The 13,518-nt window shown below is 41.2% G+C and overlaps 1 protein-coding gene across 3 annotated transcripts in view; it reads left to right on the top strand.

Annotated features, from left to right (window-relative positions):
* The window catches only part of ASNS (asparagine synthetase (glutamine-hydrolyzing)), a 16,546-nt gene extending 3,028 nt beyond the window's left edge, over positions 1-13,518 (top strand). For all 3 annotated transcript variants that reach the window (XM_047694210.1, XM_047694208.1, XM_047694209.1), the window contains 11 exons: positions 386-657; positions 5,136-5,373; positions 6,330-6,515; positions 6,736-6,837; positions 8,414-8,541; positions 9,647-9,773; positions 10,307-10,413; positions 10,890-10,990; positions 12,111-12,192; positions 12,281-12,436; positions 13,172-13,518. In XM_047694210.1, coding sequence (XP_047550166.1) covers positions 409-657; positions 5,136-5,373; positions 6,330-6,515; positions 6,736-6,837; positions 8,414-8,541; positions 9,647-9,773; positions 10,307-10,413; positions 10,890-10,990; positions 12,111-12,192; positions 12,281-12,436; positions 13,172-13,381 — 1,686 coding nt within the window. In that variant the 5' untranslated portion in view covers positions 386-408 and the 3' untranslated portion in view covers positions 13,382-13,518. The remainder of the gene's footprint in view (positions 1-385; positions 658-5,135; positions 5,374-6,329; positions 6,516-6,735; positions 6,838-8,413; positions 8,542-9,646; positions 9,774-10,306; positions 10,414-10,889; positions 10,991-12,110; positions 12,193-12,280; positions 12,437-13,171) is intronic.

Raw genomic sequence — 13,518 nt, 5'->3', positions numbered from 1 at the left:
AGACTGGCTTGGGGATCTCTCACTAGGTTGGAGCCAGCCCGCATGTGTATCTGTCCTTTGGAAGTAAACCTCGAGTGTGGCCTGGCTCCCCCAAGCTCTAGCTGGCCAAATCCCAAGGTGAGAGAGATGCAGGCATTGACAGGGTGCCAGACTGCTACTGCTGGATGGAAAGATCATGTGTCTTTTCTGAATACTTGTATGTAAATTAAATCATTCTCAACTCCTCTGTGCCTGCCAACCTAATGGAAAAATACAGAAAAATCTGTAGACGAGATAGTTTAAATGTCAGTCTTTGAAGTGGTTTATACCAGTTTTGGGAATCAAGATTTAATACAGACTTGGACTGGGTATTGAATATTTAACTGGCCTGCTCTTTTCTCCATAGAAAGCCCATAGCCCCATTGCACCATGTGTGGGATTTGGGCCCTCTTTGGCAGTGATGACTGCCTTTCTGTGCAGTGCCTGAGTGCTATGAAGATTGCACACAGGGGTCCAGATGCATTTCGTTTTGAGAATGTTAATGGATACACCAACTGCTGCTTTGGATTTCATCGGTTGGCAGTGGTTGACCAGCTGTTTGGAATGCAGCCAATTCGAGTAAAGAAATATCCTTATCTGTGGCTCTGTTACAACGGTGAAATCTACAACCACAAGAAGGTACATAAAACAAAACCAGAAGGTATCTGGATGTGATTAAACCTCAGAGCTAGTTGGTTATAACTTTTATGTACTTCATGTAAAGCTTTTTACTTCTCCAACAATTTCCATGTTCATTATCTCATTTGCTCCAATTAGAAAGATGATGCACTGAGACCCAAGAGGTCAAATGAGTTGGACACACACACACACAAATGAGGATTACAATTCTTTAACTCTCAGCACTTTTTTTTTCCTATTATGAATTTGAATATTAATCAGAGCCTGTGTTTGGTGCTGGGGATACAATAGTAGGTATGAGAGGTAGTTCTGCACTCTGATGGAGCTTATTCCATTAAAAAGCAAAGAAAAAAAATCCCTGTACCTATGACTGATATTCTGAAAATATGGATGATAGGGGAGATCCAATTATCAGAGACCTCTGGAGGAACTGCCACCTAAACCGATACCTGATGCACCATGATCAGCTGGGGGGCTGGGAGGAACTTCTCATGCAGAGGGAATAGCATGTATAGAAGTCTGAGGAAGGAAGCAGCCCTGGGATTGTCATATGTGAACAAGGAGTAAGGTGGGCAAGGCGGGGTTGGGAGGGTGGACAGGACCCGATCAAGCAGGACTTGCTAAGGAGTTAGAATATCATTCTAAGAGCTGTGAGACAGGAGGATTTTTTTTTTTTTTAAGATTTTATTTATTTGTCAGAGAGAGAGGAGAGAGAGTGAGCACAGGCAGACAGAATGGCAGGCAGAGGCAGAGGGAGAAGCAGGCTCCCCGCCAAGCAAGGAGCCCGATGTGGGACTCGATCCCAGGACGCTGGGATCATGACCTGAGCCGAAGGCAGCTGCTTAACCAACTGAGCCACCCAGGCGTCCCGAGACAGGAGGATTTTAGGGCAAGTATACAGTTCAGTAGTTGAGAGGTCATCATCCTTGTAGCTTTTATATGAGGCTGCCCTTAATGATATTTATTACGTCTGCATACAGCACTTAAATAGAATGGCAAGACAGAAGGGTGGCCAGAGGAAAGAGTGTGGGAAGTGATTTTCTAGCTGCATTAAAATTGGAACAGCTTTCTAATCTGGGGAAAGCTTACTCAGGATGAGAGTGGTAAGAGGGGGGAAATTCTGACCCCAGGAAGCCACATTGGCTAAGAGCTTTCCAATCTGGAATTATTTGGCTAGTGTTTCATACATATTTTAAATCTAAAATTTCCAAGTAATTTTTTGTTTGCCACCCTCCTCCCCAGCTTTTATTTTTGAGAATTTCAAATATATATTAAAAAACCCCAAAAGTGAGAACCTAGATTGTATAACTATTAATGTTTTGCCCTATTTGACTTACTTTTCTCTTTCTGTATATACACCTAGGCATTAAATTTTTGGCTGAATCATGTTAGTATGCTACAGATATTGTGATACTTTACTCCTAAATATATAAGCACTTATCTCTTCAAAATTAGGGCATTCCTCTACCTAACACCAACACTGTTAAACCTAAGAATCAATAATATCATTTAATACTCAGTTCATATTAAATTACTGCGAGTTGGCCAAGAATATCTTTTTTTTTTTTTTTTTAATTTTTTATTTTTGTGGCGAGGGAGAGTAGAGGAAGGGCAGAGGGAGAGAGACAATCTTTTTTTTTTTTTTTCCTCATTTCTGGATTTTAATGTCATTTAAGTTTTTTTCTGGTTCTCATGGAGAGAGACAATCTTAAGCAGATTCCTTGCCCAGCAAGGAACCCCATATGAGGCTTGATCTCACAACCCTGACATCACAACCTGAGCCGAAATCAAGAGTCTAGATGCTTAACCCACTGAGCCACCCAAACACCTCTGCCAAGAACATCTTTATAGTTGCTTTGTTTTATTTGAAGCAGACATCATTCATACTGTTTCTTGGTATTTTTTGAGTCTTGTTATGTCATGTCAATCATTCACAGTTAAGGATTTACATTCTAGTCACCCTTTGGATGTTTTTATCTCTGGACAGTGGCTTTTGCCATTGTTGTCTGCTTATAGGAATAATCTACTCTTTTTTTTTTTAAGATTTTATTTATTTATTTGAGAGAGAGAGAGAGAGAGCACGAGATGTGGGAGGGTTAGCGGGAGAAGCAGACTCCCCACTGAGCAGGGAGCCTGATGCGGGACTCTGTCCCGGGACCCCAGGATCATAACCTGAGCTGAAGATAGTTGCTTATCCAACTGAGCCACCCAGGCGCCCAGAATACTCTACTCTTAATAGGCTTCTCATTAGAGAAGTTTTTATAGTTAACTCAGCAGATTCCTTTCATACATTTCTTAAGAGCTTATTATACACAGGCATCATTTTTCTAGGTGCTTGGAGATGAAATGGTGAACAGGAAAAGTAAGAATGGATTTCACAGCAGTGAGAGTACAGGAAGGAACAGTTAAGACTTCTTTCTTACTAAGCCAAGTTAGTACCATATACATGAGAATGCTGGGTTGGGTTATGGCACTATTAACCTTTCACCTTAAATGACATAGGAAATACCTTGTTTAACTTGAACAACATTTCTGCTTTTACATATTTTATTTAGAAGTTAGAAAATGGTATTTCAAAAGTATTTTTATTCTAAATTCATCAAATATGTTGTCTTTTCAAAAGCATAGACATTCCATTACTTCTACTAGTCATCTAAGTGTATGCAGCGTGAGCAGCCAGAAATTTGACGAAAGAGGAGGATGGCCATTTTTGGTTTATGTGAAGTCTGCTGCAACGGAAACTCCAAAGTCCCTCCACTTATTTATTTATTTATAACAAAAAGAATATTTACTCTTGCTAATAAAAGACAGCTGGAGGTGTGCTGGGCATGGAGGAAGAATAAATGAAGGAGAGGAGGACTCTGAGTAGAGGCTGGGGTAGGGAGGAGTCTCTGCGGGGAGCATAAGGGGCTTGCAAACAGCAAGTCGGAGGGCAGTGTGATACCTGTGTGGGGGACAAGAGAACGGGGGCTTTTATCTCCATGCAGCTTTTACCCGAGTGGTTTTTTTCAGGAGACTGGAAAGCGGCACCTGGGAGTCATTAAGCAATAACTTCCTTGTAGAGTTTAGCTCAGGAGCAGTGCTGACTTGGTGGCAGTGGTGGGATAGATTGGGGGAAGCCGTTGCTTACCAAAATCACTGACTGCTTTAGGGTATACTCCTCCTTCAGATGCCTAAGCCCAGAAGGGTCCACAGAAGACTGCTTTCCAAGCCCCACCTGCTAGTGCCAGGGTCTCCACTTAGAGTCTCTCAGAGTAGGGGGAGGGCAACAGGAAGTGGCTCTGTAGTCCCTGGAGGCAGCTGAAGCCCATTTTGGGGGTCATTCTGTGAGTGCCCAGAGACAGTTTCATAAATCCTAGAGTGTGTGTAATTGTGAAGCATGTTTATAGGTCATATGTAGACAAACATAAATTAACTTTATGCATTTTAGAAATATGTTTTAAATATCAAAATGTACCCAGGATTTCCACCTCCTTTTGTTAATGTGAACCTCTTCTCTCTCCACTGTCAGCCAAAAATAGGAGTAAGTTCACAGAAAGAGCAACTCCAGGGACTTCACCCTCACGGTTTACAGTGTTGATGGAGAGCCACAGGGTCCGGGTGTCCTGTAATCAAACCCTCTCCCTGTGCACTCGGTGTGATCGTGACCATCACTTTGCTGTGCCTTTGGGGCATGTGGGCTTCTAATGTGCCCCTGTCATTTTGTCTCTCAGTGAGAAGTAGCTTTAATGCCACTGCAGTGGAAGGAGGACTGAATATCACGGTCCTCCCCTGGGGGCCAGCAGGTGTGTTTAGATCATGTGTCTTTATCATTGTGATGGAATCATCTGTTTGCCGGGGATCATACAGATTATGTTTGTCCTTTAAAAAAAAAAAAAAAAGATTTTACTTACTTATTTGACAGAGAGGGAGAGAGAAAGAAAGAGAGCTAACCTCTTAACCTAACATGGGGCTCCATCCCAGGACCCTAGGCCAAAGGCAGATGCTTAACCTACTGAGCCACCCAGATGCCCATTTGTCCTTTTGCTTTCCATTTTCATAGGCAGGTCTTGGAGACTGAACTGGAAAAACCTTAGCTGATACTCTATTCCAAAGTTAAAGTATTACAGTGTGGAAGCACATTTTTAGTGTCATGGCACCTGGGGGCAACCTATTTGCTTCAACTGACATATAAATATATATGTATTACAGACATAGCACATATCTAAGGTGACTTTTTATCTGTCCACGCATGACTCTTTGGATACATTGCCTTCATCAGAATGCAACTCAAATTTGCACGGGTTTAGCTTTATGTTACAAAGAATTTGCAGAATTGTGACTTCAAACAAGTTATATTTTGGTAATGCCATGATTCTTCTAAATCACTGAAGTGCATGCTTCTAGAACGTAGAAATACTGAACCAACTTTGTAGTGAAAAACTATTTGTGAATGCACACAGATTCTAACATGTTGGTTTTGCTGCTGTTTTTCAAAGCTGCAACAACATTTTGAATTTGAATACCAGACCAAAGTGGATGGTGAGATAATCCTTCACCTATATGACAAAGGAGGAATTGAGCAAACAGTTAGTATGTTGGATGGGGTGTTTGCATTCATTTTACTGGATACTGCCACTAAGAAAGTGTTCCTGGGCAGAGATACTTACGGAGTCAGGCCTTTGTTTAAAGCAATGACGGAAGATGGATTTTTGGCCGTGTGTTCAGAAGCTAAAGGTAATTAGAGAATTTTTCTGTAGGGTTTCATTATTGCTCTGGTTTTGTGTTTCCCTCTAGATCATATTTGCAAATCCCGTGGTGGGCATTCCAGAGGTTTTCAAGAGACTATTTGTCAGTGCTTTTAGAATAATGTATCTAAAACTAATCTGTTCATGGTATTCCCTGGTTAAAACTTTTTAATTAACTCCTCACCTCCCATAGGGGTTGTATGGCTCTGTTGCAGTCTGCTGGCTAGTGATGGGATCTGGGTCCAGTCTGGTCTTTGAATTCAGTATGACAGATTACTGGGCTGACACACTCAAATTGTAAATCATAATGAGCATTTGATAGGCTGTTCCTATTTACAACAAAACATCCATTATGTATCAGAGATCGTGGTGGTGTCAATTTGGTTACTCACTATGAAAACTTATTGAGGAAATTTAGATTATACTGTTAATACACAGTATATAATAACTAGTAAAGGGGTAGATGCCTGACTTAATGTCCAACTTTAAAGTAGCTCATACTGGATTTATTTGCTTTTCAAAGGTCCAGGAACCACAGCTGTTTTCTTAAAATACTTCAAAGAAATGATAGCCAGGATATCGTAAAATGAATAATTTCAAGTCTCTCTCCTTACTTAGTGTATCTTTTGTTTTTATACTTAATTTATTATGGAAAATAGATTTTCTTGATCTGAAATTTCAGCTAGGGAGAAGAAAGGGAACATTGGAGATTTTCCTATTGCTCTGAAATCCTAGAAATCAGTGTAGCCTTGCTCAACATCTCTGTACCACTGTGACCTCTCTTGTAAGTAGATAGTAGCATTGGGTTAATTTTCCCCTGTTTTGCTGATATAATGGACATGTGTTTGTACGAAAAAGGGAAATAGGAATTTAGAGGACAGTAAGTTACCTGTGAGAGTTAGTGTGAATTGTAGCATGAGTAAAATTCTCTTTTGGAATTTGTAGGCCTTGTTAACCTGAAGCACTCCACAACTCCTTTTTTAAAAGTGGAGCCTTTTCTCCCGGGACACTATGAAGTTTTGGATTTAAAGCCCAATGGCAAAGTTGCCTCCGTGGAAATGGTCAAATACCATCACTGTAGAGACGAGCCTCTGCATGCCCTCTACGACAACGTGGAGAAACTGTTCCCAGGTACTAGAGCAAACGCCCAGTGGAAATGATACTTTCCTGTCACTAGAATGGGTCACGTGTGAAGAGCTAGTTCCTATTTCATGTGGATGTGGCACACTGGGCTTCGACAAAGTCCCCAGTTGAGAACATGTTATCATGATAGATAGATGAGTGTATACCTCGTTTCAGTAAATAATTCAGCCCAAGATTTTCTGGAACCGTTTACTTTATGTGATTGTAGGTTTTGAGATAGAAACCGTGAAGAACAACCTGCGGATCCTTTTTGACAATGCCATCAAGAAACGCTTGATGACAGACCGAAGGATTGGCTGCCTTTTATCAGGTGAAGACTGTTAAAACGCCTAACTATACTTAATGCGTATTTAAGTAAATGATTTGTAGCCATCCGTGAGGTTTTGACGATAGAATATTTTTTTTTAATTTTTTTATTTTTTTCAGCATAACAGTATTCATTATTTTTGCACCACACCCAGTGCTCCATGCAATCCGTGCCCTCTACAATACCCACCACCTGGTGCCCCCAACCTCCCACCCCCCACCCCTTCAAAATTCTCAGATCGTTTTTCAGAAAGTCCATAGTCTGTCATGGTTCACCTCCCCTTCCAATTTCCCTCAACTCCCTTCTCCTCTCCATCTCCCCTTGTCCTCCATGCTATTTGTTATGCTCCACAAATAAGTGAAACCATATGATAATTGACTCTCTCTGCTTGACTTATTTCACTCAGCATAATCTCTTCCAGTCCCGTCCATGTTGCTACAAAACTTGGGGATTCATCCTTTCTTTCTTTTTTTTTTTTTTTTTTACAGCTTTATAAACATATATTTTTATCCCCAGGGGTACAGGTCTGCGAATCGCCAGGTTTACACACTTCACAACACTCACCATAGCACATACCCTCCCCGATATCCATAACCCCACCCCCTCTCCCAACCCCCTCCCCCCATCAACCCTCAGTTTGTTTTGTGAGATTAAGAGTCACTTATGGTTTGTCTCCCTCCCAATCCCATCTTGTTTCATTTACTCTTCTCCTACCCCCTCGACCCCCCATGTTGCATCTCCTCTCCCTCATATCAGGGAGATCATATGATAGTTGTCTTTCTCCAATTGACTTATTTCGCTAAGCATGATACCCTCTAGTTCCATCCACGTCGTCGCAAATGGCAAGATTTCATTTCTTTTGATGGCTGCATAGTATTCCATTGTGTATATATACCACATCTTCTTTATCCATTCGTCTGTAGATGGACATCTAGGTTCTTTCCATACTTTGGCTATTGTAGACATTGCTGCTATAAACATTCGGGTGCATGTGCCCCTTCGGATCACTATGTTTGTATCTTTAGGGTAAATACCCAGCAGTGCAATTGCAGGGTCATAGGGTAGTTCTATTTTCAACATTTTGAGGAACCTCCATGCTGTTTTCCAGAGTGGTTGCACCAGCTTGCATTCCCACCAACAGTGTAGGAGGGTTCCCCTTTCTCCGCATCTGACGATAGAATATTGAGGATTTAATCTTTCTCTCCATTAGAGGATGAAAATGTTTTCCATAAGCTGCATTTAATATTCACACTAATACAGCAACGTCTGCTTACATTATAGTTACTGGGATGAGCGAGCTAATAAACATTCTTCAGAATCGTGTCTAGTAAAGAAATAAAAAAAGAAAAAAAAAAGAATCATGTCTAGTGATTTTTTTTTAACCAATTCATATACTGCAACCATTATCTCGGGTTATATATATTAGATTGTTTTCTTTCATTAAAGTTGATTTTCAGTTTATAAAACTTGGGGATTTTAAATGGTAAAACTCTCATCTTGGGGCTTCACAGGATTGTAAATCCTACCTGCTCCTCTTACGCAAGGCACGTAACCCATGTACTTCCGGTCTCGCTCACAGGGGGCTTAGATTCCAGTTTGGTTGCTGCCACCCTGTTAAAGCAGCTAAAAGAGGCCCATGTTCAGTACCCTCTCCAGACATTTGCAATTGGCATGGAAGACAGTACTGATTTACTGGCTGCTAGGAAGGTAAGACACCGTCTCTGCCCATTATGTAATTCAGACAGACGTGTTAGCATAACCATCAGCCCCATAATTAATGATTCTGTGCTTATGCTCCTGTATTGACTCAGGTAATTATGTTAAATTTAAATATATTAAAATGGAATGAAATGCCTGTTGAATATCAGCAGTGTTGCACGCTGTCCTCTAGATAATTCTACCAAGGCCCATGCAGGCCTCATAAAAACCTAATGATAATAATTCTCCTTGAACCTAAGGGCATGGTATAGTGGTTAGGACTGCACGCTCTGGAGCCTGACCACTGGTTTCAAATCCTACTTCCACCATGTAATTACTCATTTGTGTAATGGGAGTAATAGTATCTACTGTGGGATAGTTTTGTGGTAAAAATGATGTAATTCGTCTAAAATGCATAGGATAGAACACAGCATGTAGTAAGTACCCTATAAATGTTAGCTGTTTTTTTTGTTTGTTTGTTTGTTTGTTTTTAATAACAAAGCACCGTGTGTTAGGATTATGGGCAGGGGGGACCTTGTGTATATATATATGTATATATACATATATATATATGTATATATGAATATACATATTCAGTGTTCAGGAGACCTTTTTCCTAGTCTGGAAGAGAAAGAGCTAGAATGCAGTCTCAAAGCAAGCTGATCAATGCTGAAAGAATCCAAAATAGCCAAAGAAAAAAGGGGGGGGTGACATTTCCTTTAGGAATAATATCCTGAATGTAATATAAAACATTACTGGAGGGCCAGTGAGGGCCAAGGTTATAGTGGGGCCCTGTCAGACTAGAGAGAAAGGAGGGGGGGTCTCTTAGGGGTGTAGGGCACACTAACTGTTCAGCACTCTGGACAGTTAGGTGGAAGTGTTGGAGCGGGAAGAGCTGATGGGCTCTTAGTTGAGACGTGGCAGAGACTGGAGGAGGCCAGGAAACCTGACTGGGGAACCTTGTATACGGTGGCCTGGAGAATCATTGCCTCCTATTTTGCCTGGTTGGTTTTTCACTGTTGTTAACTTACTGTGTTGTGAACTACTGTCATGTTTCCTTCTCAAAGGCAGTTCTTTTAAGTCACAAGTATATGGATGTTTCTTAAATAATCAGGTGGCAAATCACATTGGGAGTGAACACCATGAAGTCCTCTTTAATTCTGAGGAAGGCATTCAGGTCTTGGATGAAGTCATATTTTCCTTGGAAACTTATGATATTACGACCGTTCGTGCTTCAGTAGGTAAGGTATTTTAGGACATTAAAAATATTTTTTTTCTAAAGATTTTATTTAGTTGAGAGCGAGAATGAGAGAGAGAGAGAGAGAGAGCATGAGAGGGGAGAGGTCAGAGGGCGAAGCAGACTCACCGCTGAGCAGGGAGCCCGATGCAGGACCTGATCCCAGGATTCCAGGATCATGACCCAGCTGAAGGCAGTCGCTTAACCAACTGAGCCACCCAGGCGCCCCTCAAAAACATTTTTAATACTAAAAAAAAAGGTATAAAGGTTAAGAGATTATTTCAAACAATAGTTTAAAACAAAGTACTTAAGAATAAATGCAAATAATTCTAGAATGGTTTTGGGCTATTTCATGGCAACAGTACAAATTCTACATTAGGTACATTAAAATGGCTTATAGATAAAAAGTCGTTATTTTGGAAGCCAGTTTATAAATACAGAGTTTAAGTAAAACTCAGTAGCTTCTATAAGCCAAACAGAATGCATTTTTGGTGGAGAGTTATGTTGATGTTGAACAATTTGTCTCTCTCTTCCAAGGTATGTACTTAGTTTCCAAGTACATTCGTAAGAACACAGATAGCGTGGTGATCTTCTCCGGGGAAGGCTCAGATGAGCTGACGCAGGGTTACATATATTTCCACAAGGTAAGCATTCTGAAATGGAGGGATATTGGTGCGAAGCTAGGAAGAGTGAACTGTTTGACTGCGTGCTGTCCTCTCTTGTCACTGTAGCCCTAACACTTGAGTGTCTTGTGATGTAGATGAGGAAACCAGATCCTGTCTGCTTTGTCAGGGGAAAAAGAGGTCTTCCTGGAGTCAGATAAAGATGCATTCTTCAGGACCGGTTGAGCATGAGAATCACAGTTCTGATATTTCTTAACTATCGTGCGGCAGCATGGTTATTGCCCACAGGGTCCGTTTAATTGCCTGACGTCAACCGTTTGGTGTGAAGGGAGGCCTGGTGTAGCAAGTAGGGACTCCCTTCGCCAGACCTTGAGTAGCTTTTTGTCTTACCATGCTTAGCGCAGAAATGTGGGAAAGAGAGAAACACAGGCTGTTCCGTGTGCGCAAAGCCAAGCTGTTGGTGTATTTGTAACTTCACCTGCTTGTTTGTCAAACAGGCTCCTTCTCCTGAAAAAGCCGAGGAGGAGAGTGAGAGGCTTCTGAAGGAACTCTACTTGTTCGATGTGCTCCGGGCAGACCGCACCACTGCTGCCCACGGGTAACTCAGTAGCTGAGAAGCAGTCGTAAAGATAGCCTCAAAAATCAAACAGCTCGGTGGCTGATTGTTTCTTTCAGTTGGTTATATGTTGCAAAGTAGGACTTTTCAGAGAAAGTGAAGCTCTTCTCATTCAGAGTGTTACTGTGGTTCTGATGAGGGGACTGTAGGTTTCGACAGACTTTCTGCCTTTAAACACAGCCCCACTCCACTGCCATCTGAATGGAGAGGGAAGGCAGATGCAGCTCTTTCTAAGCCTTTTTAAGAGAAGTAAAAATTACACACCCCCATGAAACAAGTGTTGAGTGCCTGTTGGATGCTGTGTGGTCACAGAGTGGTGAAGATCCAAGAGGGCTGATTGGATTCCAACAGGTTTCTCTGAGACCATTTCTGGATGCCTAAAGTTGTCGCTTTTTAGCTAGTCATGTTGGAGAATTCAAGACTTGTACTGTACATGATAGAAAACTGACATCAAATGTCTTAGTTGCTTCTACCAAATCACACTGAGGTTGGGAAATAGTAAAATACGGTGTGGGGAATGAACTGAATCCGTGGTTATTATCATATCCATTTGTCTTAACCAGAGTCACCAGGATTCAGGAAACATAATGCAGCCTTTGGTGAAACACTGTAGATCGGTGGTTTATATTGAATGTTGTATGAAAACGAGTTATTTAGTAGTCAACAATTTTGAATTCTTACTGTTTTTAGTAAGATGAGAGATGGGCTCACCTGTAAAAGATGTTGAGGCAGAAAGGTATAGGAAAATACATTCTCAGTGATCTGGTCACTCATGATTCTTGCCTTTTTCTGCTTTTTGAGATGTGCACTTAGTTGTTTGTAGAAGGGAAAGTCAAATTATTGTCAGTTTGCCTCACTCCCTAAATAGTAAGCATCCCTTTTTGAATGAAGATTTTTGTGTTCACGCAGTAGTATAGGATAATCAGGACTGCAAAAATGACTTTATCGTCTTAACATAAGATAACATGACATGGTAACATAAGTCACAACATGACTTATCTTACTTAGAGGCTGGTTGAATTGCCAAGAAACTCTCAAGGACAATCTGAACAGACAGGCATTAACTCTCCATTTTGATTTAGATTTTCTTTTTTCCTTTAAGCCTTGAATTGAGAGTCCCTTTCCTGGATCATCGATTTTCTTCCTATTACTTGTCTCTGCCACCAGATATGAGGATTCCTAGGGTAGGTGAATCAATCCAAGATAAAAAACTGTCCATTGATATCAAATATATTCGGAACTTTTACTAACATTCCTTTGTTTTCATGTCAGAATGGGATAGAAAAACATCTCCTGAGAGAGACCTTTGAGGACTCCAATCTGATACCTAAAGACATTCTCTGGCGGCCAAAAGAAGCCTTCAGTGATGGAATAACCTCAGTTAAGAATTCCTGGTTTAGGATTTTACAGGACTATATTGAACACCAGGTATAATGTCTTTAAAAATATTGTCTGGGGGGCGCCTGGGTGGCTCAGTGGGTTAAAGCCTCTGCCTTCGGGATGTGGGATCGAGCCCCACATCGAGCTCTCTGCTCGGCAGGGAGTCTGCTTCCTCCTCTCTCCCTGCCTGCCTCTCTGACTACTTGTAATCTCTGTCTATCAGATAAATAAATAAAATCTTTAAAAATATATATATATTGTCTGGAAGAGGACGATGTGGAAATAGAATTGTAATCGCTGTTCATTTTGTGTTTAGTTTAAATGTTTTGTGTGTTGGAGAAATTCTCAGTAAACAATGCTTTTGTAAGAATTTCATAAGATTTAGATAGCATGAAGGATTATGTAGTAACATCTAGAATTGAAAGAGCGAGAGACTTACCCGTTATCACTGACCTTCATTTACCACGTCATTGCATCCCTGCTGGGGGTCAGACATTAATAGGCATGAAAGAATAAAACTCAGAGCTACCCTCTGTTATAGACATTCACAAAAATGTTCTTTAAAAGTCACTGCAGCTGTGTATATTCTGGTATTTTAGAATATAAAATGTTCTAAAATTATATTTTAGAATATAAAATGTTCTAAGTGAAGGGTGATTCAAAGGGTCTCTTGGGCAATTACAGTCGTGCCTTTTCATATCTTTGGTTGTTGCCATGAAGCCACATTCAATATAAGGGTTTCTATGCCGTCTAAAAGACCATTTTGTTTTTATGCTCTTCCAGGTTGATGATGCAATGATGGCAGCAGCAGCCCAAAAATTTCCCTTCAACACTCCTAAAACCAAAGAAGGCTATTACTACCGTCAGATCTTTGAGCGCCACTACCCCGGCCGGGCCGACTGGCTGACGCATTACTGGATGCCGAGGTGGATCAACGCCACCGACCCTTCAGCCCGCACTCTGGCCCATTACAAGGCAGCTGCCAAAGCCTAGGGGCCCTCTGCACTCAGCCCTGCAAGGACACGCTCCTCTTGTGAAGGGTTGGGGGCTCCAGGGTAGGAAGGGGAGTGGCAAGCATCAACCACTCAGGCCCATTGGGCATGAAAAAAAATAAAAGTCTTAAATCAGAA

This window comes from Lutra lutra, chromosome 11, assembly GCF_902655055.1.
Source record: "Lutra lutra chromosome 11, mLutLut1.2, whole genome shotgun sequence".
NCBI lineage: Eukaryota > Metazoa > Chordata > Mammalia > Carnivora > Mustelidae > Lutra > Lutra lutra.
The sequence above is the reverse complement of the archived record's forward strand: the minus strand, read 5'-3'. Positions and strand labels throughout refer to the sequence as shown.